This window comes from Trichechus manatus, unplaced genomic scaffold (genome assembly GCF_000243295.1).
Source record: "Trichechus manatus latirostris isolate Lorelei unplaced genomic scaffold, TriManLat1.0 scaffold00028, whole genome shotgun sequence".
Taxonomy (NCBI): Eukaryota; Metazoa; Chordata; class Mammalia; order Sirenia; family Trichechidae; genus Trichechus; species Trichechus manatus.
The window spans coordinates 19,256,406-19,284,284 of record NW_004443964.1 but is presented as its reverse complement, the minus strand read 5'-3'; the positions used below and the strand labels follow the sequence as shown (position 1 = coordinate 19,284,284).

The following is a 27,879-nucleotide window of genomic DNA, read 5'->3' as shown; positions in this document are numbered from 1 at the left end:
AACATACTGAATTACATATTGTATGTATATTTTCTGTGTGTTTGTAGCATTGAATGAGGCCATCAACACATTGGACCGCATGAAAGAAAGTTATCAATCTGATAATGACAAACATTCAGATGCACTTGAAAACACCGCTGTACCTTATTTCACTGATGAAACCCTTCAAGGGATACTGGATGATTCCTATGTTGAGGGTGAGTTGATTGAGCAGACGACCAACACCTTGTAATAAAAATTCCTTTTAATGGGATAGCAGATTTTTATCCCAGGGTTTCAAGGTATTTTACCAAGTGCTAATTAACTCTTCAGTAGTTAGTTCCCAAATAACACTATAAACTTGTCAGAACAATGTTTACTATACCCTGGATTTAGGAATACCCATTATATCATATTCAAAGAGATTTAATTATTACAGTATCAAATGCCTGGATGATCTCATAGTATGGACTGTAAAATTGGTCTCAAAGTATATATATATATGTTGTTACATGACTTTGGAATAATGTTTCTTCCTAAAGTAATTTCATTTCAAAGTTAACCCCTTTCCTTTTATGTATTTTAGAGAGGTCTGAATAGTTTCCTAGCTTTTCTTTAAGAAGAATGGAAATTCCAGAACACTTAATTATGCTCATGCAGAACCTGTACGTAGACCAAGAGGCAGTTGTTTGAACAGAACAAGGCATACTGCATGATTTAAAATCAGGAAAGATGTGAATCAGGGTTGTATCCTTTCACCATACTTATTTAATCTGTAGGCTGAGTAAATAATCCAAGAAGCTAGACTATATGAAGAAGAACGCAGCATCAGGATTGGAGGAAGACTCACTGACAACCTGCTACATGCAGATGACACAATCTTGCAGGGTGAAAGTAAAGAGGAATAGGGTACACCCACACTAATGGACTGATTTTATTTCTATCATATGTCTCTCACACAGCTCTGTGCCAATTGGCATCTCTGTATGAAGTGTGTGGGATAGGTGGGTATAAATGCTACTTGTCTTTAGGAAAAGCTTTAAGATTAGATAGGCAGGCAAGCAGAGACAGGGAAGAACAATTTAGACTAATATTTAAACATTTTATTTAATAGATAGGTTGGGGATTTCCCCTCTTAGTGACAAAGGAAGCATCTGTGACTTTAGAAATTCTGCCACATTAAAGGAGCAGGTGGAGATTAGGAGTCCATGAAGCAGTCTGAGAAGTAGGAGAAGAATGAGGAGAGAATGATATTCTGGGAAGCAGAGGAAGATTTTGAGAAGGGAATGGTCATCAATGATAAATGTTACTGAGAAATGAAGTATTTAGTATACCCATTGGTTTCCTTTCCAGCTGGGTAATATCAGGATGCCATTCATCATCATATAATCTCACTCTCTCTAACTTTGCAGATTTTAGGAAAGAGGTTGTATCTTTAAATCTGAAATTTCCAAATGAAAATAGTGAGTAAGAAGTTTATATATAAGAGAAAACTTTTCCATAAAAAGATAATTTTTAGGGTCATTATCAAGTGCTAATGCATTGCTAATCTATTCTGCCCACTCTAGCCAGAGTGGGTTTTTTTATTCCAAAAGAGTAATCTGATCATGTTACCTCCCACTATTTATAACTCTTCAAACATTCCCCTTTTCACTTAGGATGAAGATCAAAATACCACATGCCGTACCTCTCTAGTATTATTTTGCACCGTTATCCTTGCTTTCTGAATTTCAACTTCATTGGCCTTTCAGTTCCTCAGATACTCTGTTTACCCCAAAACTTTCATATGTTCTATTCCCTGGAATATTATCCCTGACCCTCTTTGCCTGGTTAATATCTACTCATTTTTCAGATGAGTGTCAGGTTCCTTGGGAAAGTCTATCATTATCTGCTAGTCTAGGTCAGTTTCCTTTGTTATATGTTCTTATCAAACTACGTTCCTTTCCTTCATAGCACTTATTTCATATTATAAATATCCATTCATGTTTTTGATGATCATGCTCCACTTTGCTTATCGTTGTACTTATATCCAGAACTTAGCACAATCCTGGCTTTTAATGGACTCTTAATAACAGCTAGTATAAACAGTACTTGTAGTTATACAGTATTAATTATATAATATTTGGAAACCCTTGTGGTGTAGTGGTTAAGAATTCGGCTGCTAACCAAAGGGTCAGCAGTTTGAATCACCAAGCGCTCCTTGGAAACTCTATGGGGCAGTTCTACTCTGTCCTGTAGGGTTGCTATGAGTCGGAATTGACTCGACTGCAACGGGTTTGGTTTTTTTGGTTTATTGTATTATGTAGCCATATGTTGTTGTTGTTATTGTTGTTAGGTGCTGTTGAGTCGGTTCTAACTCATAGCAACCCTATGTATAACAGAACAAAATACTGCCCAGTGCTGAACTATCATCATAATCGTTGCTATGTTTGAGCCCATTGTTGCAGCCACTGTGTCAATCCATCTCGTTGAGGATCTTCCTCTTTTTTTTTTAATGGTACTTTAGATGAAGGTTTACAGAGCAAATTAGTTTCTTACTAAACAATTAATACACATATTGTTTTGTGACATGGTTGCCAAGGCAGTGACATGTCAACACTCTCCCCTTCTCAATCTTGGGTTCCCCATTACCAGCTTTCCTGTCCTCTCCTGCCTTCTTGTCCTTGCCCCTGGGCTGGTGGGCCCATACAGTCTTGTTTTGTTTTATGGGTCTGTCTAATCTATGGCTGAAGGGTGAACCTCAGGAGTGACTTCAGCACTGAGTTTAAAGGGTGTCCAAGGGCCATACTCTCGAGGTTTCTTCAGTCTCTGTTAGACCAGTAAATCTAGTTTTTTTTTTGAGTTAGAATTTTGTTCTACATTTTAACCAGCTCTGTCTGGGACCCTGTATTGTGATCCTTGTCAGAGCAGTTGGTGGTTGTAGCCAGGTACCATCTAGTTGTTCTGGAGTCAGTCTCATAGAGGCTGTGGTAGTTGTGGTCCATTAGTCCTTTGGACTAATCTTTCCCTCATGTATTTGGTTTTCTTCATTCTCCCTTGCTTCTGATGGGGTGGGACCAGCTTTTAAGACCCCAGACGCTACTTACCACAGTCAGATGTAGAAAATTTTCTTTATAAACTGTGTTATGCCAGTTGAGGTAGATGCCACCCAAGGAGGGTCTTCCTCATTTTCAGTGGCCCTCTACCTTGCCAAGCATGATTTCCTTCTCCAGGGACTGGTCCCTCCTGATAAGATGTCCTAAATACGTGAAATGAAATCTTGCCATCCTCCCTTTCAAGGAACACTATGGCTGTATTTCTTTCAAGACAGACTTCTTTGTTCTTCTGGCGGTCCATATTATATTCAATATTCTTCACCAACACCATAATTCAAAGGCATTGATTCTTCTTCAGTCTTCCTTGTTTATTGTCCAGCTTTCCCATGCATATGAGGCGACTGAAAACAATATGGCTTGGATCAGGCACACCTTAGTCATTAAAGTGACATCTTTGCTTTTCAGCACTTTAAAGAGGTTTTTTGCAGCAGATTTGCCCAATGCAATATGTTGTTTGATTTCTTGAGTGCTGCTTCTGTGGAAGTTGATTGTGGATTCAAGTAAAATGAAATCCTTGACAACGTCAATATTGTCCCTATTATCATGATGTTGCTTATCGGTCCAGTTGTGAGGATTTTTGTTTTCTTTTTGTTGAGGTGTAATCCATACTGAAGGCTGTAGTCTTTAATCTTCATCAGCAAGTGCTTCAAGTCCTCTTCACTTTCAGTAGGCAACGTTGTGTCGTCTGCATAACACAGGTTGTTAATGAGTCTTCCTTCAATCCTGATGCTACATTCTTCTTCATATAATCCAGCTTCTTGGATTGTTTGCTTAGCATGCAGATTGAATAAGAATGGTGAAAAGATACAACCCTGATGCACACCTTTTCTGATTTTAAACCACGCAGCATCACCTTGTTCTTTTTGAGTGACTACCTCTTGGTCTATGTACAGGTTCTGCATGAGCACGAGTAAGTGTTCTGGAATCCCCATTCTTTGCAATGTTATCCATAATTTGTTATGATCCATATAGTCGAATGCCTTTGCATAGTCAATAAAACACAGGTAAACATCTTTCTGGTATTCTGTGCTTTCAGCCAAGTTCTATCTGACATCAGCAACGATATCACTTGTTCCTTGTCCTTTTCTGAATCTGGTTGAATTTCTGGCAGTTCCTGTCAATGCACTGCTGCACCTGATTTTGAATAATCTTCAGCAAAATTTTACTAGCATGAGATGTTAATGATATTTTTCAATAATTTCCACATTTTGTTAAATTACCTTTCTCTGGAATGGGCGCACATGTGGATCTCTTCCAGTTGGTTGGCCAGGTAGCTCTCTTCCAAATTTCTTGGCATAGATAAGTGAGCCCCTCCAGCAATGTGTTTGTTTGTTGAAACACCTCAACTGGTATTCCATAAATTCCTGGAGACTGGTTTTTCACCAGTGCCTTCAGTGCAGCTTGGACTTCTTCTTTCAGTACCATCAGTTCTTGATCATATGCTACCTTCTGGTATGGTGGAACATCGATCAGTTCTTTTTGGTACAGTGACTCTGTGTATTCCTTCTGTCTTCTTTTGATGCTTCCTGTGTGGTTCAATATTTTGTCCATAGAATCCTTCAGAATTGCACCTCAAGTCTTGATTTTTTCCTTCAGTTCTTTCAGCTTGAGAAATGCTGAGGATGTTTTTCCCTTTTGGTTTTCTACCTCTGGGTCTTTGCACATTTCACTGTAGTACTTTACTTTGTCTTCTCGAGCCACCCTTTGAAATCTTCTCTTCGTTCTTTTACTTGATCTTTTCTTCCTTTTGCTTTAGCTGCTTGACATTCAAGAGCAAGTTTCAGAGTCTCTTCTGACATCCATTTTGGTATTACTTTTCTTCTCTGTCTTTTCAATGACCTCTTGCTTTCTTCATGTATGATGTCCTTGATGTCATCCACAACTTGTCTGGTCTTTGGTCATTAGTGTTCAATGCATCAAATCTGTTCTTGAGATGGTCTTCTGATTCACGTGGGATATACTCCAGGTCATATTTTAGTTCTTACGGACTTGTTTTAATTTTCTTCACCTTCAACTTAAACTTGCATATGAACAATTGATGGTCTCTTCTGCTGTTGGCCCTGGCCTTGTTCTGATTGATGATACTGAGCTTTTCCATTGTCTCTTTCCACAGATATAGTTGATTTGATTCTTATGTTTTCCATCTGGTGAGATCCATGTGTATAGTTACCATTTATGTTATTGAAAAAAGGTATTTGCAGTGTATAAGTTGTTGGTCTCACAAAATTCTGTCATGCGATCTCCGACGTCGTTTCTATCACTAAGTCCTTATTTTCCAACTACTGTTCCTTCTTCTTTGTCTCCAACTTTCACATTCCAATCACCGTAATTATCAATATATCTTGATTGCATGTTTGATCTATTTCAGACTGCAGATGTTGGTAAAAATCTTTATTCCTTCATCTTTGGCATTAGTGTGTAAATTTGAATAATAGTTGTATTAAGTCGTCCTCCTTGTAGGCTTATAGATGTTATCCTATCACAAACAGTGTTGTAGATCAGGATAGATATTGAAATGTGCTTTTTGACAATGAATGCAATGCCATTCCTCTTCAATTTGTAAAATTCCCGGCATAGTAGACCATATGATTGTCTGATTTAAAATGGTCAATATCGATCCGTTTCAGTTCACTAATGCCTAGGATATCCATCTTTATGCCTTCCATTTCATTTTTGATGATGTCCAGTTTTCCTAGATTCATACTTCATACATTCCATGTTCCAGTTATTAATGGGTGTTTGCAGCTGTTTCTTCTTATTTTGAGTCATGCCACATCAGAAAATGAAGGTCCCAAAAGCTTTACTCCATTCATGTCATTAAGATTGACTCTGCTTTGAGGAGGCAGCTCTTCCCCAGTCATATTTTGAGTGCTTTCCAACCTGAGGGGCTCATTTTTCGGCACTATATAACAGTGTTCCACTGCTATTCATAAGGTTTTCACTGGCCATTTTTTTCAGAAGTAGACTGCCAGGTCCTTCTTCCTAGTCTGTCTTAGTCTGGAAGCTCCAGTGAAACCTACACCTTGGGTGACCCTGCTGGTATTTGAAATAATGGTGGCATAGCTTCCAGCATCACAGCAACCCATAAGCCACCACAGTATGACAAACTGACAGACACGTGGTAGATATAGCCATACCACTTATAATGATTTAAACTGGCTCTATTTTTTTTTTTTTTTGTTCTGTGTTTTCACAAGCAGTTACATGAACTGTATATACTCCCTGTATACAACCAACTCACATTTTTTTTCTCCAAACTCAGTTCAAATGTCGCCTCCCACTCCATAAGACTTCCCAGAGCTCATCACTCATTAAATTTTGGTTAAATGAAACTTCTCTCTGCTTCCATAATTCCCTCTGCATATTTTTCCCAGAGCACTGACTATATAATGCAATATATTATAAATTTGTTTACAAAGATGACAGACTGAGTTCCTGACCTCAATGAATTTACAGGAAACTCTTTGATGAAAGGGACTGGATTCTTTGTCATTAGTCTCAGTAACTGTAAAGTAACTCTTAGTAGAATCAGTGTAGCTTTAGGATGGTATTATGATGTTTTTTCTAAGTGACATCCATAAAGTTTTAGATCTGCTAGTGTAATGTAACAATTTTCAAAATATGAAAACATAATAGAAGCACTTGATTTGGGGGTTGAGGGAGAAATGGAATGGGAAATGATATACATAAAAAATTTAAAAACTAATGATGATGATTTTTTATATTTTAAATTGGTCTAGGATTAACAGAACTGCTGTGCTTGATTGTATGGGTTGTGCCTTGCTCAAAGGTGCCTGGCTGACACAGTAAAAGTAAAGGCTGGAACACAGCCCATACTCTACTATGCTCTCTAAGCCTTTGAACCCCAGTGGTAGATTGCAGCCACTCAGAGGAAGGTGAACCTTACTGTAACTGATGCAAAGAGAGGGAGGTTTTTTTCCAATTTACACAAGAGTACAATGTAGACTAGCAGAGGCCCTGGGGATCAAGAGTTTCAGCCTCAAATTTTAGCCTTTAATTGTTCACCTACTCAGTTGATAGAGGTCTTTAAACCTTCTACATGTAAAGGGCATAAGTATTATTTAAGAGGCTTACAACTCACTCAGTATTTAATGGATGAACTGATTCAGATCATATCTTATTACAGTATATACCAATAGTCTATCATATTCTCTTTACCGTGAAATTTTCTTTTTTAAAGTACTGCTTGAAATAAGTGGGTATTCAGTTATAAATAGAAAATATTTCTCCTTTTTACAGAGATTTTGCTTCAGATAAATATTTAATTTGCGGGTTTAACTACAGTAGACTTTGGGCAAATTATTTTGCATGTTTTTTTGCACAGTAATATCTTGTATATATTAATTTCTCCTTGCAGAGATTAAAGAAACTGCATACGTCTTATCACATGTTGATAATGGCAGAATTAGTATATCTAACTTGGAGCATGCCTTGAAAAATTTAAATGTTAATTTAACTGAGGAGGATTTCAGTGAAGCTCTTAAACGTTGTGACATCAATGGTAAGCATTTTTGACTTTAGTAGGTTTAAGGGCCCTTTGATTAATATGAAGGTCAACGTATATAATTTGTAGAGGTTAGAAGACACTAGTAAATATTCCACAACTCATGAAGACTTATTTTAAAAGAAACAAGAATATAAATAAATTGTGATGAGATGGGAAAAAGTTGTGATACCTTACTTACTATATAGTAATGGTACATCAGAGTGCCCCAGTTACCCATGACACAGACAAGAATGCTGAATATAGGGCCTTATTTTCAGTTTTATGTTATTTATATTATTATTGTTAATTTTTATTTTACAAGTATTTTCATTCTGATATTTAATTATTTCCCTTCCTAGCATGCACAATTAATATCATTATAAATGTAAGTATTTTATAGTCACTTAATTTGTGTAACTGATTTATATTTGGAGAAAATTAAGTTTTATCCAGTTATGATGTCCCTTGTTTTGGAGCATGGGAAAAGCAGGAAATAAAAACCGTTTGTTGGTCAACTGGCCAGGTGGTGGTTTATGCTGTGTATCTTCTGTTGCTCACATTGAAGGAGTACAGGTGTATCCAAGAAGTAGAAGCAATCAGTAGTCCACATACTTCTGGTGGAACACACATATATGGACAGACAGACAGACACACGTACACATACACACAGGCGTACAAGCACATAGAACTCTGAAGGATACATGATCACTTATTTATTTTGGGATCAAGAAATAGAATCCAATCCATGTAGTATCAGGAAGATGGCCCAAGTCTAATTAACTTATTCGAGTGCATCTTCCAGATCATATAAAAGCCTCTGCAAAGTGCCTTATATAGAGAGAGAGATCAAGAAAGCATGCCTCTCTCCCTTGCATCTTTTCTACTGCCTCAATTATTTAGTCTTTTAAATTCTTTCTCTGCCCACCTACCAAACCCCCTGCTCCCACTTACATTAACAGTCTTAGCATCTTGAGAATGGAGAGGAAAGTGATACAGGTGATCCACTCTCACCGGTGGGTAACAACTCTTGTTGTGACGGTTATATGTATCTTGCTGGCGTATCTTTTGTAACTTATGCCAAAAGACTATCTTTCTTATTGGTGGACATTGAATTACATTACAAATTTAGCCCTTTACTTTAACTTTATGAAGTGCCAGGCTGAAATGGGGCTAAGAAGATTAGGGGTTGGGTAAAGGAGATAATGAAACCTGAAACATTTAAAATTAAGAAACAGAATGTAAAGTGTGATGATTATATTTTGCTGGGACCTAAAATTCTAAAACCAGAATTGTATACTACTGGGCCCTGCCACCACTATTGCCACCTGCCTTAGTTATCTAGTGCTGCTATAACAGAAATACCACAAGTGGTTGGCTTCAACAAACAGAAGTTTATTCTTTCACAGTCTAGTAGGCTACAAGTCCAAATTCAGGGTGTCAGCTCCAGGGGAAGGCTTTCTGTCTCTGTTGGCTCTGGAAGAAAGTCCTTGTCATCAATCTTCCCCTGGTCTAGGAGCTTTTCATGCAGGGACCCCGGGTCCAAAGACACACTGTGCTCCTGGCACTACTTTCTTGGTGGTATGAGGTTCTCCTGTCTCCCTGCTTGCTTCTCTCTTTTATATCTCAAAAGAGATTGACTTAAGACACAACCTAATCTTGTAGATTGAGTCCTGCCTTATTAACATAACTGCCACTAATCCCATTTTATCAACATCATAGAGGTAGGATTTACAACACAGGAAAATCACATCAGATGACAAAATTTATGGACGGTAACACAGTACTGGGACTCATGGACTAGCCAAACTGACACACATTTTTTTTAGGGGGGGACACAATTCAATCCATAACACCACCCTAACCCCCCATCTCTCCCCGGTATAAACATGCTAAAAGAACAAAGCCAGACAAAGGAAAACTTCACTGGTTTGGGTTTAGATTCCAGAGCCCTAGAAAGAATACCATAACTTTGGTAAGCTTGATTGGATCACATGGCAGCTCCTTATGCCTAGAGCAAACAGATCTAAGTGGCCCCCTTTCCTCTGTTCTCTGCCCTGGTTTCCATTCAGAGCTGGGCTTCATCCAAGCTAGAGGCTGTTCCAAGTCAATATAATAGTACTTACACAGTGCAAGAAAGAGAGGACTAAAAAGGACATTGGAGAGGATTGCCAAAGAGGCTCCAAAGAGATTAAACTATCTCTAATAGGATTAGAGGTTTAACTTTTTCCCTCAGCACAGCAAAGCTTCATTCTTCTGTCAGTTCTCCTTTCCCCAAGCCCCATGTAACCTCTAATCTACTGTAACACATACTTGCCTTGATTCTGACCTATTCTTGGAATGTTCAGGAGACAGGAAGCTCAAATCAGAGACCAAGGTATTAAAGATTTTCTCTTTATATTTGGTGTTCTATATTTTCACCATTATGTAATAAAGTATATGGAATTTTACTTCTTTAAAAACTTGCTTGGAGTTTGTTGTGCTTTCATCTGAGGATTTATGCTGTGTTCAGAAACCCAGAAGTAACAATGATTTAAACCAGGGGTTGACAAGCTGGCTTGTGGGCTAAATTTGGTCCACTGCCAGTTTTGTAAAAAGTTGAATTGAAACATAGCTATGCTCATTTGTTTATGTATTATCTATTGCTGCTTTTGTGCTATAATGGCAGAGTTGGATAGTTTTGACAGAGACTGTATAGCCTGCAAAAGTCTAAAATATTTCTATTTGGCCCTTTACAGAAAAAGTTTGTCAAACCCTGGCTGAAACAATACAAGTTCATTCTTTGTCATTTAAATTTGGAGTTAGGCAGTTCAGATAACTCTATAAAATTGTTAGAGAACCAAGGTCCTTCTAGCTCACTACTATGTCATCGAGTGGTCAAAGATGGTGGCTAGAGTTTCAGCCACAATCCAGGCAGTAAAATGGAGGAAAGAACAAAGAGAGGTCAAAGGCTATTTGCTAGCTCTCCTCTTTTTTTTTTGCTTTAAAATTCTTTTCTTACGGCAAAATATATATAACATAAAATTTGCTATTCTTAACAGTTTTTAAGTTTGCAGCTCTGTGGCATTTAGTATATTCACAATATTGTGCAACCATCACCATTATCTACTTCCAAAACTTTTTTTATCACCACAAATGGAAACTCTGTATACATTAAGCAATAACTGTCTGTTCCTTCCTCCCCCAAGCCCTGTGAAACCTCTAAGCTACTTTCTGTCTCTGAATTTGCCTATTCTAGATATTTTATGTAAGTGGAATCATAAAATATTTGTACTTTTGTGTCGGCGTATTTCGCTTAGCAGAATTTTTTCAACACTCATCCATGTTGTAGCATGTATCAGAACTTTATTTCTCTTTATGGCTGAATAATTGTATGCATATACCACATTTTGTTTATCCATTCATCTCTTGGTGGACATTTGGGCTGTTACTGCCTTTTGGCTATTGTGAGTAATGCTGCAGTGAACATTGGTGTACAGGTATCTGTTTGAATCACTGCTTTCAATTCTTTTGCATATATACCTTGGATTGGAATTGCTGGGTCATATGGTAACTCTATGTTTAACTTTTTGACGAACCACCAAACTGTTTTCCACAGTGACTGCACCACTTTACATTCCAACCAGCAATGTCTGAGGGTTTTAGTTTCTCTACATGCTCACCAACACTTGTTACTTTCTTTTCTATTTTTTTTTTTATTATAGCAATGCTAGTAAGTGTGACGTGATATCTCATTGTGGTTTTGATTTGTATTTATCTAATGAATAATGATGTTGAACAACTTTTCATGTGCTTATTTGACCATTTGTATATCTTCTTTGGTGAAATGTTTATTCAAGTCCTTTGCCCATTTTTTAATTGGGTTGTTTGTCTTTTTGTAGTTGAGTTGCAGGACTGCTTTACCTATTCTGGATATTAAACCCTTATCCAAGATATGTTTCCCAAATATTTTCTCCCATTCTGTAGGTTGTCTTTTCACTGTCTTGATGTCATTTGTTGCACAAAAGTTTTTCTTTTTGATAAAGTCCAGTTTATCCATTTTTTCTTTTGTTACTGGTGTGTGATTGATTTCCTATTGTTGAATCACTCTTGCTTTCCTAGGATAAATCCCACTAGGTCATGGTGTATAATCCATTTAGCATGCTTGTGGGTTTGGTTTGCTATTATATTTTTGATGATTTTTGCATCTTTATTCATAAGGGATATTGGTATATAATTTTCTTGTTATGTCTTTATATGGCTTTGGATCAGAGTAATACTAGCTTCATAGAATTGTTTTGGAATGTTATCTCCTCTTCTACTTTTTGGAAGAGTTTAGAAGAATTGGTATTATTTCTTCTTTAAATGTTTGGTAAGATTCACCTGTAAAGGCATCTGCTCCTATACTTTCTTTGTTGGGAGGTTTTTTTTTAAAATTTTTTTTATTGTGCTCTAGGTGGAAGTTTACAGAGCAAATTAGTTTCTCATTAAACATTAATACACAAATTGTTTTGTGACATTGGTTGCGAACTCCACGATGTGTCAACACTCTCGCCTTCTCGACCTCTGGTTTCCCGTTTCTACTTGTCCAGTTTTTCTGTCCCTTCTTGCCTTCTCATCGTAGCTTTTGAGCTGGTGTGCCCATTTAGCCTCATATACGTGGTTGAACTACGTGTGTTATTGTTTGTTTTATAGGCCTGTCTAATCTTTGGCTGAAGGGTAAACCTCAGGAGTGACTTCAGTACTGAGTTAAAAGGCTGTCCGGAGCCGTACTCTAGGGGTTTCTCCAGTCTCTGTCAGACCAGTAAGTCTGGTCTTTTTTTTTTTTTTTATAGTTAGAATTTTGTTCTATGTTTTTCTCTAGCTGCGTCTGGGATCTTCTATGGTGATCCCTGTCAGAGCAGTCAGTGGTGGTAGCTGGGCACCATCTACTTGTGCTGGACTTAGTCTGGTGGAGGCTGTGGTAGTTGTGGTCCATTAGTTCTTTGGACTAATCTTTCCCTTATAGCTTTGATTTTCTTTCTTCTCCCTTGCTCCAGACGGGGTGGGACCAGTAGATGTATATTAGATGGCTGCTCACAGGCTTTTAAGACCCCAGATGCTATTCACCAAAGTAGGATGTAGAACATTTTCTTTATAAACTTATATTATGCCAGTTGAGCTAGATGTCCCCCAAGACCCTGGCCTGCAGCCCTTAGCCTAGTAACTTGGTCCCTCAGGGAGTTTGGATGTGTTTGTGAAGCTTCTATGATTTTGCCTTGGTCAAGCTGTGCTGGCTTCCCCAGTATTGTGTACTGTCTTATCCTTCACCAAAGTTAACACTTTATCTAATGTTTAGTTAGTGTTTTTCCCTCCACACCCCTCCCCTCTCTGATAACCATCAAAAATTGTTTCTTTCTGTGTGTAAGCCTTTTCATGAGTTTTCATAATAGTGGTCTCATAAAATATTTGTCCTTTTATGCTTGACTTATTTCTCTCAGCATAATGCCCTCCAGATTCATCCATGTTGTGAAATATTTTGCAGATTCATCTTTGTTCTTTATTGCTGTATATTATTCCATTGTGTTTATGTACCATAGTTTGTTTATCCATTCATCTGTTGATGGGCACTTAGATTGTTTCAATCTTTTTGCTATTGTGGATAATGAACATGGGTGTGAATATGTCTATTTGGGTGATGGCTCCTATTTCCCTAGGATATATTCCTAGGAGTGGGATTGCTGGATCATATGGCATTTCTATTTATAGCTTTTTAAGGGAGCACCATATTGTTTTCCAAAATGGTCGTACCATTTTGCATTCCCACCAGCAGTGCATAAGAGTTCCAATCTCCAGGCAGCCTCTCCAACATTTGTTATTTTCTGTTTCTGTGATTAGTGCCAGTAATGTTGGGGTTAGATGGTATTCATTGTGGTTTTAATTTGCATTTCTCTAATAGCTAATGAATCATGAGCATTTCCTCATGTTTGTTAGCTGCCTGAATGTCTTCTTGGTGAAATGTCTGTTCATATCCTTTGCCCATTTTTTAATTAGGTCATTTGTCTTTTTGTTGTAGAGGTGCTGGATTTTCCTATAGATTTTAGAGATTAGACCTTTGTTGTATATGTCATAGTCAATTTTTTTTCCCCAATCTGTAGGTTCTCTTTTTCCACTTTTGTTAAAGTTTTTTGATGAGTGGCAGTTTTTTTCTTCAAAGTTTTATATATGTCATCCCATTGCCTTCTTGCCTGCATGATTTCTGCTGAGTAATCAGAGCTTAATCGTATTGTTTCCCCTTTGTATATGACTGTTTTTTCTCAAGCTGCTCTCAGAATTCTTTTTGTCTTTTATTTTGGCAAGTGTGATTATGATATGTGTTGGTGACTTTCTTTTGGGGTTTATCCTATATGGAATTCGTTGAGCTTCTTGGATGGTCAGCTTTTCATCTTTCATGATATTAGGGAAGTTTTCTGTCAGCAAATCTTCAATGATCCTCTCTGCGTTATCCGTTTTCTCCCCATTCTGGAACTCTGATCATGCACAAATTTTTGCTCTTGATTGTATCCCAGATAGTTCTTAGGTTTTCTTCATTCTTTTATCTGATTTTTCCATAAAAAAGTGGCACCCATGGATTCATCTTCGATTTTACTGATTCTGTCTTCCATTCAATTTTGCTCCTAAAACGTTCTATTTTGTTGTCCATTGCTGGAAAAAATTTTTTTTTTCTAGTTATGGTCCATTAATCCTTTGGACTAATCTTTCTCTTGTGTCTTTAGTTTTCTTCATTCTCCCTTGCTCCTGACAGAGTGAGACCAGTGGAGTATCTTAGATGGCCACTCACAAGCTTTCAAGACCCTCGATTCTACTCACCAAAGTAGAATGTAGAACATTTTCTTTATAAACTATGTTATGCCAGTTGAGCTAGATGTTCCTCAAGACCGTGGTTCCCACAGTCTTCAGCCCAGTAATTTGGTCCCTCAGGGACATTTCTGCAGTTTTGTTGTTTATCTTTTGGATTTCTAAATTACTATTTTTGTATGATTTCTAATTGTTTATTTATGTTGCCATTTTGTTCTTGTATTATTTTCCTGAAGCCTTCTATTGCTTTATCAGTGTTTTCCTTGATTTTGACTATGTTGAGGTTGGTTTTGTCTGTGTTTTCCCTGATTTTGTCTGTGTTTTCCTTCATCTCTTTTCTAAACTCTTAGAGATCCCTGAATATTAGACTTTTGCATTCCCTATCAGGTAGTTCCTGTGCTTCTTCTTCTGCCAGAAGGTCAACTGGTGCTTTCTTTTCGTCACTTACTGGAGCCATCTTGTCATGTTTATTTATTTATTTTTATTGTGCTTTAGATGAAGGTTTACAGAGCAAATTAGTTTCTCATTAAACAACACATGTATTGTTTTGAGACATTGATTGCCAACCCCACCATGTGTCAACACTCTCCCCTTTTCGACCTTGGGTTCCCCATTTCCATTTATCCAGCTTTTCTGTCCCCTCCTGCCTTCTCATCCTTTCCTTTAGGCTGGTGTGCCCATTTAGTCTTGTATACATGATTGAGCTACATGTATTATTGTTTGTTTTATGGGCCTGTCTAATCCTTGGCTGAAGGGTGAACTTCAGGAGTGACTTCGGTACTGAGTTAAAAGGGTTGTCCTTTTTAAAATATGTTTTGATATTGTCTCCTGCCTCTGAGACATTCTTGTATTATTTTCTTTATTTATTGATTGTAGGTTTGTTTGCTTTGTCCTGCTTTTTTGTTTTGTTTGGTTATGTCTGGGTGGGCAGGCTGGGCATACTTTGTTTCTTGCCCATCTGTGGGCATGATAGTTCTCACCACCTTGCCTGGGATGTGCAGGGCCAGTAGCTCAACTATGGCACAGCAGGGCTGGTCCAATGGGGGGCGGGGAGGGGTGGAGATGGGTCGTTTGTCTGTGGTATAAACTGGGCCTGGGAAGGGGGCTATAGTGGGACTTTTTCCCCTTAGGGCCATGCAGCATGGTGGGGCAGAGCTGAAGCCAGTGGTGATGGGGGGGTCTGGGGTCTGGGCCTGTTCCCCTCAGGGCCGTGGAGCATGGTGAGGCAGCCAGAGCCGGGGGGATGGGGTAACTGGGGTCCAGGCTGGTTCCCCTCGGGGCTGTGGAGTATGACAAGGTGGGATCGAGCTGGTGGTGGTGGGGGTCCGGGGTCCAGGCTGATTCCCCTCAGGGCTGCAGAGTGTGGCAAGGCAGGGCCTGAGCTGGCGGGGGGCTTCCAGGGTCTGGGCTGGTTCCCCTCAGAGCCATGAAGGGAGGCGAGGTGGGGCCTAAGATGGCATGGGGTGGGGGCTGAGGTCCAGGCCAGTTCTCCTCGGGGTCACAGAGTGCAATGAGGCACGGCCTGAGCTGGTGAGGGGGTGGCCTGAGACCCTAGCCAGTTCTCAGGGCTGTGGAGCTTGGTGAGGCGAGGCCTGAGCCAGCTGTGGCGGGAGTCTGAGGTCCAGCCAGCAGGGCAGAGGAGAGACGCAGGAGCCGGGGGCGGGGTGGGGGGCAAAGGCAGTGGCGGAGGGTGCTAGTTGGAGGAGGGCAATAGGGTGGGTTGGTACTGTGTTCCCTGGCAGTTGGGGCTGCCGGGATAGGGTAGTTCTCGCCACTATTCACCAGAGGGGCAGGGGTTGTAAGAGCATGCTCCTGTGTTTACCATGTGAGAGAGTCTGGGCACATCCTTGAGCTGCAGCCAGCAAATGTAGTCTTACTTAGCTCTGGGTGTGTCCGCACCATACTTCTGTCTCCTTTTGGGAATTCCATGAAGGTGCCTTTCTGCGTTCTTCTTGCAGGGTTGTTGGCTTTATTCCAAGATGGTCATGCTGTGTCATGCCATTTGGCCAGAAACCTCCACTCCATATCTCTACTCCTTCACCATTTTCTATCAGTTTCTTCTTCTCCTCAGTGGCTTCCAATCTAATACTGTATCTTTTCATTTAAGGTTCAGTGTTCCAGGATTGATGCCTGTATCTGTTTTACTTGGTTTTTCGGGTCTTTGTTGCAGCAGGATGGCTTAACGCGTCTGACTAGTCTGTCATCTTGGCTCCACCTCCTGTTGGAAGGTTTTTGATTACTGATTCATGCTCTTGTTATAGGTGTGCTGGGATTCTCTATATCTTCTCAAGTCAGTTCAGGTAATTTGTGTGTTGCTAGGAATTTGTCCATTTCATCTAAGTGATCTAATTTGTTGGCATACAATTATTCATAGTATTCTCTTATAATTCTTTTCATTTCTGTAAGATTGGTAGTAATGTGCCCTCTTTCATTTCTGATTTTAGTTATTTTCATCTTCTCTCTTTTCCTTGTCAGTCTATCTAAAGGGTTGCCAATTTTGTTGACCTTTTCAAAGAACCAGCTTTCAGTTTTGTCCCTTATATTGCTGTTCTATTTTCTATTTTGTTTGTCTCCACTTAGACTTCTAGACTTCGTTCATTATTGTGTTTATACTTAGTTTCGTTTTTGTCAGATTGTTGTTTTGTTATTCCAAGTTTTCGGAGTGTTGATCTTGTTATTACTTATGTCTGCTGACCTGTTAAATCTACTGACTCTTAGTTTTGATGTATCATTTTTGTGACTTTTTATTGTGATATTTATTATATCCTTCCTTCTGCTAACTTTAGGTTTAGTTTATTCTTCTTGTTCTAATTCTTCAAGTCGTAAAGTTAGCTTATTGATTTGAGATTTTTTCTTTTTTAATTCATATGTTTACAGCTATACATCCTGTAAGTTTTGGTATGTTGTATTTTTGTATTCATTTATCTCTGAGTATTTGTTAGTTTCTTTGCTAGTGATTTCTTCTTTGATCCATGGTTGTTTAAGAGTGTGTTATTTAATTTCCACATATTTGTTAGTTTTCCTTCTGTTATTGATTTCTAATTTTATTCCACTGTGGTCAGAGAAGATACTTTGTATGTTTTTAATCTTTTTAAATTTATCGAGACTTGTTTTGTGACCTAATGTTTGGTCTATCCTTGAGAATAGTCCATGTGCACTGGAGAAAAATGTGTATTTTGCTGTCCTTGGGTGGAGTGTTCTATTACTGTTCTATATTAGTCTGCTAGGTCTAGTTATTTACTTCTGGAATGCCTATAAATTTATATTAGACTTTTTTCTGTCCTCTGTGTCTCTCTTTAATATTTTCTATGTCTTTCTACCTTTCTGATACATTCTGGATAATTTTTTCAGGTCTATCTTCCAGTTTACTAATTGTCTTCTCAGCTGGGTTTAATATGCTAGTTAATTCATCCACTTAGTTTTAAATTTCAGTAGCCATATTTTTCATTTGTAGAAGTTATATCTGAATTTTTAAGAAATCTATTAGTATTTTATCTTAGTGTCTTTTTATATATGTTTTCTAGACTTTCTCTTTCATTATTGTGTGTATACTTACTTTCAGTTTTTATCAGATTGTTTTGTTATTCCAAGTTCTCGAAGTGTTAATCTTGTTATTTCTTATGTCTGCTGACCTGTTAAATCTGCTAACTCTAGTTTTGATGTATCATTTTTTGTGACTTTTTATTTTGGGCTAATTTTAACCACAGTTTGTTTTTTCTATGGGATTCCCATGGGTCCTAGGTTTGAGAGGGTCTTCCCAGCACAGTTGGGTGATTGATTTTGCCAAGTACCCCAGATTATCATTAACCTGAATTCATTTTTATATCTTGACCTGGGGTTTCCCACATCATGGGAGTGGTATAAATTTAGACTTCAAACCCTCAGGAGATGCAGACTGGGCTTTTGATTTCTCATAGGAGATTTTTTCCCATACTGCCTATCAGAATTAGGAAGACTTAGGTTTCCTAATTGTTTTCCTGGGTCATTGGATGTAGTATTTTAAACTCCCTTTCACTGAGATTGAAACCCTTTAAGAAATCCCAGTTTTATTTGGTATCTAAATTCTAACTCTTCCCTCTGCATGCACCCAAGTCCTCCTTTTTGACTCTGTATTAGCATTTAAATCAAGTACCTAACCATTTCTGGATCTGGTATCTACCCCCAAGACAGTTGAGGGTTGGTATTCACTACTTACTACTCTGGATGTCAACTCCCACTTAATTTGTTGTTATTTCTTTTTCATATGTTTCAATCATACAGTCATAGAATGTTATATTGCATACTGCATCTGTAGGGGTTTTCTGTTGGGATGGTGTCTGTGTTACCAAGTCTGCCATTTTATTATAACTGGAAGTCTCCTTAATGTAGTTATATCCTTAGATTTTCTGCTGTTGTCAGGTTATTGCACCTTACTTCGTGTGTGTGTGTGTGTGTGTATCCCAATAGGTAACATTGTCACTCTGGAGTTAGACTGCCTCCATTCAAAACCTGCTTCTAGCATTTCCTGGATTTGTGACCTGGACAAGCTATTTAATTTCTATTTGCATTCATCTTTTAAAAATAGGTATATTAAGGGTACTCATCTCATAGAAATATTGTGATGATTACATGAATTAATATACGTAAGGCACCACAGAGGAGCCCTGGTGGCACAATGGTTAAGTACTTGGTAGCTAACTGATAGGTTGGCAGTTCAAACCCGCCAGCAACTCTGCAGGAGTAAAGATCTGGTGATCTGCTCCTGTAAAGATTTACAGCCTAAGAAACCCAGTGGGGCAGTTCTACTCTGTCATACATGATCTCTGTGAGTATGAATCAACTCAACAGCACACAACAACAACAAAACACCATAAGAAGATGCCTACTAACAGTAAGAACTAAAAAAATGTTAACTATTAAATTAACTGTCCAGTGGGTGGTTCCTACAAGTATTAAAAGTTCTATTGAAATAGTTTCAATTGTTTGGGACAGAAAAATGAACTAGAATGGAGTTTTACCTAATTACTGTAAACCACAGCTTTTATTTTATGGGCCAATTCAAAATCAGGTTTTTAATGTAAGCATGTTTGATTTTGACCTTCCAGAAAATATGGAGGTGGATTTAAAAGAATTCTTAATGGAAGTGAAAGAAATTCCATGTTTCAAAAAGTCCATAGGTAAGTGATTACTTGTAGTTCAAAGAAAAATGACTAGAAAATAAAAATCATGAAATAATGTTTAAAAAAGCAATCACTATATGGATTTCAAGTTTTCAGTTGTAGTCTCTCTAGCTTCTAGTCTTTCAAGCAACTTATGAAATATAAATAATACAAAAATATAAAAAAATAAGTGAGGAAAATGGAACAAAGATGTAATGAGGGGAAGAGAAATAATGTAGGGTTAAAAAAAGATAATAGTAAGTACCCTTGCTGTTATTGCAGGTCCGTCATCGAGGATACTTAGGTTTTCCTTCAGGGACTTCTGGATCTGTGAACTAAATCAGATCTGGATAGTGAGTGAGGGGCCACCACTTTTTGTTGTCGCATCTCAAGTCAGGTCTCTGGAGTTTTCAGGTACACCCAACTGAACTCCCTATAGAAGCCCTGGTGGCACAGTGTTTAAGAGCCCAGCTGCTAACCAAAAGGTCGGCAGTTCAAAGCCACCATCCACTCCTTAGAAACCTTATGGGGCAGTTCTGCTCTGTCTGAGAATCGACTCGACGGCAACAGGTTTGGTTTTTGGAAGTCCCTGTAATTCATATCATTTATATTACCATGCTGTCTCTGTTGCCCAACGGTATCATTTTGCCCTTGCTTTAATGACTGCCCTTTGTCACCTAAGTTCCTCCCATTCTCCTTGAAATTAGGGAGACCGTTTCAACATCAACGTCTTTTCCTACCACCCAAGTCTTCAGAGAACACCTACCAAAGAACGCTTCACAGACACAGACAGAACTCTCAATGATGTATTTCTTAATGCTTGGTGAAACAAATGTATTTTTTCCCCACGTTTTCCACATTTTAATATTTCTGAAATGAAGATGTGTCTTACAATTGATAGTTTTTTAAAATCAGATATATTTTTTTTATAGAGATGAATGCACATATCATAAAATTCACCCTTGGAAAGTATAAAATCCAGTGGTCTTAGTAGAGTCACAAGTTGTGCAACTATCACTACTATCTAATTCCAGAACATTTTCATCACCCCAAAAAGAAACCCTGTAACCATTAGCAGTCATTCCTCATTCTGCTTTCCCCCAGCCACTGACAACTACTAATCTACTTTTTTTTTTTGTATGGATTTGCCTGTTTTGAACATTTCATATAAATAAAATCATACGATATGTCACCTTTTGTGCCTGGCTTCTTTCACTTAGCATAACGTGTTCAAAGCTCATCCATGGTGTATCATTTATCAATACTTCATTGCCCATTCCTCCCCCCGCCGTTTTTTTGAAGGCATGCTCAGCTTTATTCAAGGCTTTTGAAGAGTTTTATAATCAGGCTACTGCATTCCTTCTTGATAAAATCATCATAGTAAACTAAGGAAAATTATATAGTTAAACAGATACACATACTATGTAAGCTAGCAAAAAGTATAATATTAAAAATTTTTTTTAAATTTTTTATTTTCATAAAATATATATAAAATTTGCCATTTTAACAATTTTTAAGTGTACAATTCAGTGGAATTAATTACTTTTACAATGTTGTGCAACCATCACTATTTGTTTCCAAAACTTTTTCATCACCCTAAACAGAAACTTTGTGCCCATTAAGCACTGAATCCCCATCCTCCCTCCTAGCCCTGGTAACCAGTAATACTTTCTGTCTCTGTGCATTTGCCTATCCTAGATATTTCATATAAGTGGAATCATGCAATATTTGTACTTATATGTTTGACTTATTTCACTTAGCATGATGTTTTCAAGGTTCATCCATGTCATAGCATGTATTAGCATTTCAATTTTTTTATGACTAAGTAATATTTTACTATATGAATAATACCACATTTTGCTTATCTATTCACCAGTTGATGGACATTTGGATTGTTTCCACCTTTTGGCTTTTATTTTTAATTTCAGTAACCTCAGTTTTTTCATCTGAAAAAATGAGAATAATAATGCCTATTTTGTGATTATTACAAGGTGTACATGAGTAAAACAAAAGTGCTTAGAATAATATCTAGTGCTTAGTAAGTGCTCAGTGGCTGTTAGCTACTGTAATACATAATGGTTTCTAAACTATACTAATAGTTTCATCAGTCAGAACAAGGCCAGGGGCTGACTGAGAAACAGACCATCAGTTGCTTATATGCAAATTCAAGCTGAAGCTGAAGAAGATTAAAACATGTCCACAAGAGCCAAAGTGCAACCTTGAGTATATCCCACCTGAATTTAGAGGTCATCTCAAGAATTGATTTGATGCATCGAACACTAATGACCGAAAACCAGACAAGTCGTAGAATGACATCCAGGACATCATACAGGAAGAAAGCAAAAGGTCATTAAAAAGACAGGAAAGAAAGAAAAGATCAAAATGGATGTCAGAAGAGACTCTGAAACTTGCTCTTGAATGTAGAATAGCTAAAGTGAGTGGAAGAAATGATGAAATAAAAGAGCTAACCAGAAGATTTCAAAGCATGGCCAGAGAAGACAAAGTAAAGTATTATAATGAAATATGCAAAGACCTGGAGTTAGAAAACCAAAAGGGAAGAACACACTCAGCATTTCTCAAGCTGAAAGAATGGAAGAAAAAAGTTGTGATTTTTAAGATTTCAATGGACAAAATATTGAATGACACAGGAAGCATCAAAAGGAGATGGAAGGAATACACAGAGTCACTGTACCAAAAAAATTGATTGACATTCAACCATTTCAGGGCATAGTATCTGAAAAAGAACCAATAGTATTGAAGGAAGAAGTCTAAGCTGCACTGAAGGCATTGGCAAAAAACAAGGCTCCAGGAATTGACTGAATACCAGTTGAGATGTTTCAACAAACAGATGCAATGCTGGGAAGTTCTCACTCATCTATGCCAAGAAATATGGAAGTTAGTTACCTGGCCAATCAACTGGAAGAGATCCATATTTGTGCCCATTCCAAAAATAGGTGATCCAACTGAATGCAGAAATGATCGAACAATATCATTGATATCACATGGAAGTAAAATTTTGCTGAAGATCATTCAGAAATGGTTGTAGCAGTACATCAACAGGAAACTGCCAGAAATTCAAGCCAGATTCAGAAGAGGGCATGGAACAAGGGATACCATTGCTGATGTCAGATGGATCTTGGTTGAAAGCAGAGAATACCAGAAAGATGTTTACCTGTGTTTTATTGACTGACTATGCAAAGGCTTTTGACTATGTAGATCATAACAAATTATGGATAACATTGCAAATAATTGGGACTCCAGAACACTTAACTGTGCTCCTGCAGAACCTGTAGATAGACCAAGAGGCAGTTGTTCGAACAGAACAAGGTTAAAAATCAGGAAAGGTGTGCATCAGGGTTGTATCCTTTCACCATACTTATTCAATCTGTATGCTGAGCAAATAATCCAAGAAGCTGGATTATATGAAGAAGGACTTGGCGTCAGGATTGATGGAAGACTCATTAAGAACTTGTGATATGCACAGATGACACAACCTTGCTTACTGAAAGCGAAGAGGACTTAAAGCACTTACTGATGAAGGTCGAAGACCACAGCCTTCAGTATGGATTACACCTCAACATAAAGGAAACAAAAATCCTCACAGCTGGACCAATAAGCAACATCATGATAAATGAATAAAATGTTGAAGTTGTCAAGGATTTCATTTTACTTGGATCTATAATAAACTCCTGTGGAAGCAGCAGTCAGGAAATCAAACGATGTATTGCATTAGGCAAATCTGCTGCAAAAGACCTCTTAAAATTGTTAAAAAGCAGAGATGTCGCTTTGAGAACCAAGGTGCGCCTGACCCATGTCGTGGTATTTTCAGTCACCATATGCATGTGAAAGCTGGACAATGAATAAGGAAGATCGAAGAAGAATCCATGCCTTTGAATTATGATGTTGGCGAAGAATATTGAGTATACCATGGACTGTCTAAAGAAGGAACAAATCTGTCTTGGAAGAAGTATAGCCTAGAATGCTCCTTAGAAGCAAGAATGATGAGACTTCGTCTCAAGTACTTGTTATCAGGAGGGTCCAGTCCTTGTAGAAGGCCATCATGCTTGGTAAAGTGGAGGGTCAGCGAAAAAGAGGAAGACCCTCAATGAGATGGACAGACACAGTGGCTGCAACAATGAGCTCAAACATAGCAATGATTTTTAATGATGGTGCAGGACTGGGCAGTGTTTTATTCTGTTGTACATAGGCTCACTATGAGTTGGAACCGACTTGATGGCATCTAACTACAACAACAATAGTTTCATGTAAAATTCTGTTATTTTATGCAACACAAGCCTATCCATTGATAGCAAATAATATACTCTAGTTGTGCTGTTGAAACATTTGTTTTTCCTCTGTTTTTACAGCTACACAGCTACTCTTAGCTACTTCCCAAATTCTTCAAAATGATCTAATTGATGTCTCTGACCTCAAGACATCATTGATGAACAATGAGCTTTATGGAGCTAATGCCATACTTGATGAAGTGTTAAGACATAAGCCTGAACATGGTAAGTAGTTTCAAGGCATCTCTCTTATAAATACCATCCTCTCTTGGTGGGGGAAGGAGGCATATGGATAGGATACACAGGGATGGAAGGTACCCTGTGGGAGCAGCTGTGGGATGACTGGTGGGCACCAGGGTTGCCTCCCTAGAGTGCCAACCCGGAGCCTCATGGAGCCAAACAGAGGGGAAAGTCAGGGCTCAGTCTTTGGCCCAGCTCGTTGTTGGGGCTAGCTTACTTTCCCTGAGGAAGGAGTGCATAAATGTATGTTTCTTCTACTGCAACTGTAAGGCCCCAAAAGGGGTAAAAAGTACCACCCTCTCAGCCCATTTTAAGGCGGGCTTCCTGAGACCTCATTTCTTGTCCATCTTTAGCTTCCTAGTATAGATATCAGTGGATATTTTCATTCCCTTCAGAGGAATCCCCATCTGCTACCTCTTTGTACCTCTTTGAATGCCCTTGCTTTATGACTTTCAATAGGGCAATAATATCAACCCACAACAGTAGATATATCAATATATTTCCCAAAGTCTGAATTATTCAGTCTTGAATAGTACCATATGTAGGACATCTACAATCCAGTATGTGTTGAGCTAAATTAAGCCAAGGTTAATTCCTTTTCATGGTGTTTAAGATATATAGGCCTGTACATCTCTCTAGTGATCTTAGTCATTTCAGCCCTTTATCTTATTAAAGAATAGTAGTCCAAATCTATGTTTGGTAAATAGACATTTTTCTAGCAGTATTTTTTGTATAAGGCACTTTTGGAATTTTTGAGAGGACAATTCTTTGTTGTGTGGAACTCTCCCATACTTTGCAGGGTGTTTACTATCTCTAGTCCATTCCCAATAAATAGGATTAGTGCTTCTTAGTTATTATGATTAGAAACTCCTCCCATACAGTTTAAAATACCCCTGGAGGTGGGGGCAGTAATACTTCTGGTTTGGAACTACTTCATGGAAATAGTCTGCAGAGATGCAACCCTGCTTATTTCATAAATTTCTTCTCCCATTATCATAAAGCTGAATATAAAAAACTATACTCCATAAGAATCTCCATTTAAGAAGAGGGTTACTACTTTACATTTATGTAATCTAAAGCCACATTTGAATGATTTTTTTTTTGTTATAATGAAACAGTTGTCTGCCTCCAAATATGAATTCAGATTTCTGCATTTTGGAATGCAGAAATCTCAACTAAATTTTTTTTATATCTTTAAAAATGGCAGTTGTACCAGGTTTTAGGCTGAAAGGATGAAAAAGTTCTTATTTATTTTAGCCATAATATCCCATCACACAAAGATGAGTAGATCCTGTTTTCAAGGGACTGCTAATTTGATAGAAGAGCACAGTAATGATGTGATCACTAAAGAGTGGTACTGTGATTGTACAGAGTAGCTAGTAAGTCACACTCCCTGGCAGGTAGGTAGTAGTCAAGGGATCTTTACAGAGATGATAACTGAACTGGATCTTGAAGGATGAATTAAGAATTTTCCCAGGCAGAATAGGAGAAAAGTGATTCTAGGCAGTGGAAACAGCATGTGAAATATGTAAGTTGTTACATATTGCTGGAGGGCAGAATGCATTTGGGGAAGTAGCTGGAAAGGTGAACAAGGACAAGATCATTAAGGATGATTAAGCTGTGATATGATGTTTGTCTTTTATTCTGTAGGCACATGAGAGCTACTAAAGGGTTTTATTCTATTCACAAATGACTGGATTGTCTATATAGAAAAGCCCAACGAGTCTACAAAAAAGCTACTAGAGCTAATTAGCAGTTTTATCAATGTTACAGGATACAAGGTCAATATAAATCAATTGTACTTTTACATACCAACAATGAACAATTGGAAATTACAAATTTAGTTAAGAAGTACCTTATCGATGCCCTTTATCACCACTCTCATTCAACATTGTGCTGGAGGTCCTAGCCAGAGCAATTAGACTAGAAAAAGAAATAAAGGGCATCCAAATTGGTAGGGAAGAAGTCAAAGTATCTCTATTTGCAGACGATACGATCTTATACACAGAAAACCCCAAACAATCCACAAGAAAACTACTGGAACTAATAGAAAATTTCAGCAAAGTTTCAGGATACAAGATAAACATACAAAAATCAATTGGATTCCTCTACACCAACAAAGAGAACTTCGAAGAGGAAATCACCAAATCAATAACATTTACAATAGCCCCCAAGAAGATAAAATACTTAGGAATAAATCTAACCAGAGACATAAAAGACCTATACAATGAAAACTACAAGACAGTACTGCAAGAAACCAAAGGAGACCTGCATAAGTGGAAAAACATACCTTGCTCATGGGTAGGAAGACTCAACATTGTGAAAATGTCTATTCTATCCAAAGCGATCTACAGATACAATGCAATCCCAATCCAAATTCCAATGGCATTTTTTAATGAGTTGGAGAAACAAATCACCAACTTCATATGGAAAGGGAAGAGGCCCCAGATAAGTAAAGCATTACTGAAGAAGAAGAACAAAGTGAGAGGTCTCACACTACATGATTTTAGAACCTATTATACCACCATGGTAGTCAAAACAGCCTGGTACTGGTACAACAACAGATACGTAGACCAATGGAACAGAATTGAGAATCTAGACGTAAATTCATCCACCTATGAGCAGCTGATATTTGACAAAGGCCCAAAGTCCATTAATTGGGGAAAAGACAGTCTCTTTAACACATGGTGCTGGCACAACTGGATATCCATCTGCAAAAAACTGAAACAAGACCCATACCTCACACCATGCACAAAAACTAACTCAAAATGGATCAAAGACCAATATAAAATCTAAAATGATAAAGATCATGGAAGAAAAAACAGGGGCAATGCTAGGAGCCCAAATACATGGCATAAACAGAATATGAACCATAAGTAACAATGAACAAACACCAGAAGAGAAACCAGATAACTGGGAGCTCCTAAAAATCAAATACTTATGCTTATCAAAAGACTTCACCAAAAGAGTAAAAAGACAGCCTACAGACTGGGAAAAAAATTTTGGCTATGACAACTCCAATCAGCGTCTAATCTCTAAAATCTACAAGATACTGCAAAACCTCAACAACAAAAAGACAAATAACGCAATTAAAAAATGGGCAAAGGATATGAACAGACACTTCGCCAAAGGAGACATTCAGGCGGCTAACAGACACATGAGGAAATGCTCACGATCATTGGCCATTAGAGAAATGTAGATCAAAACTACAATGAGATACCATCTCATCCCAACAAGGCTAGCATTAATCCAAAAAACACAAAACAATAAATGTTGGAGAGATTATGAAGAGACTGGAACACTTATACACTGTTCGTGGGAATGTAAAATGGTACAACCGCTTTGGAAATCGATTTGGTGCTTCTTTAAAAGCTAGAAATAGAAGTACCATAAGATCCAGCTATCTCACTCCTTGGAATATATCCTAGAGAAATAAGAGCTGTCACATGAATAGATATATGCACACCCATGTTCATTGCAGCACTGTTCACGATAGCGAAAGGATGGAAGCAACCTAGGTGCCCATCAGTGGACAAATGGATAAACAAATTATGGTATATTCACACAGTGGAATACTATGCAACGATAAACAACAACGATGAAACCGTGAAACATAATATGGAGGAATATGGAAGGTGTTATGCTGAGTGTAATTAGTCAGTCACAAAAGGACAAATATTGTATAAGACCACTACTATAAGAACTCAAGAAAAGGTTTAAACAGAGAAGAAAACATTCTTTGATGGTTATGAGGGTGGAGAGGGAAGGAGAGGGTTATTCACTAACTAGATAGTAGACAAGAATTATCTTAGGTGAAGGGA

General features: G+C 38.0%; 1 protein-coding gene across 1 annotated transcript in view; it reads left to right on the top strand.

The window, feature by feature from the left end:
- LOC101342993 (uncharacterized) overlaps positions 1–27,879 on the top strand; it is a 512,538-nt gene that overhangs the window by 88,993 nt on the left and 395,666 nt on the right. The window contains exons 19-22 of the mRNA XM_023729385.1: positions 48–197; positions 7,453–7,596; positions 19,479–19,550; positions 23,900–24,043. Coding sequence (XP_023585153.1) covers positions 48–197; positions 7,453–7,596; positions 19,479–19,550; positions 23,900–24,043 — 510 coding nt within the window. The remainder of the gene's footprint in view (positions 1–47; positions 198–7,452; positions 7,597–19,478; positions 19,551–23,899; positions 24,044–27,879) is intronic.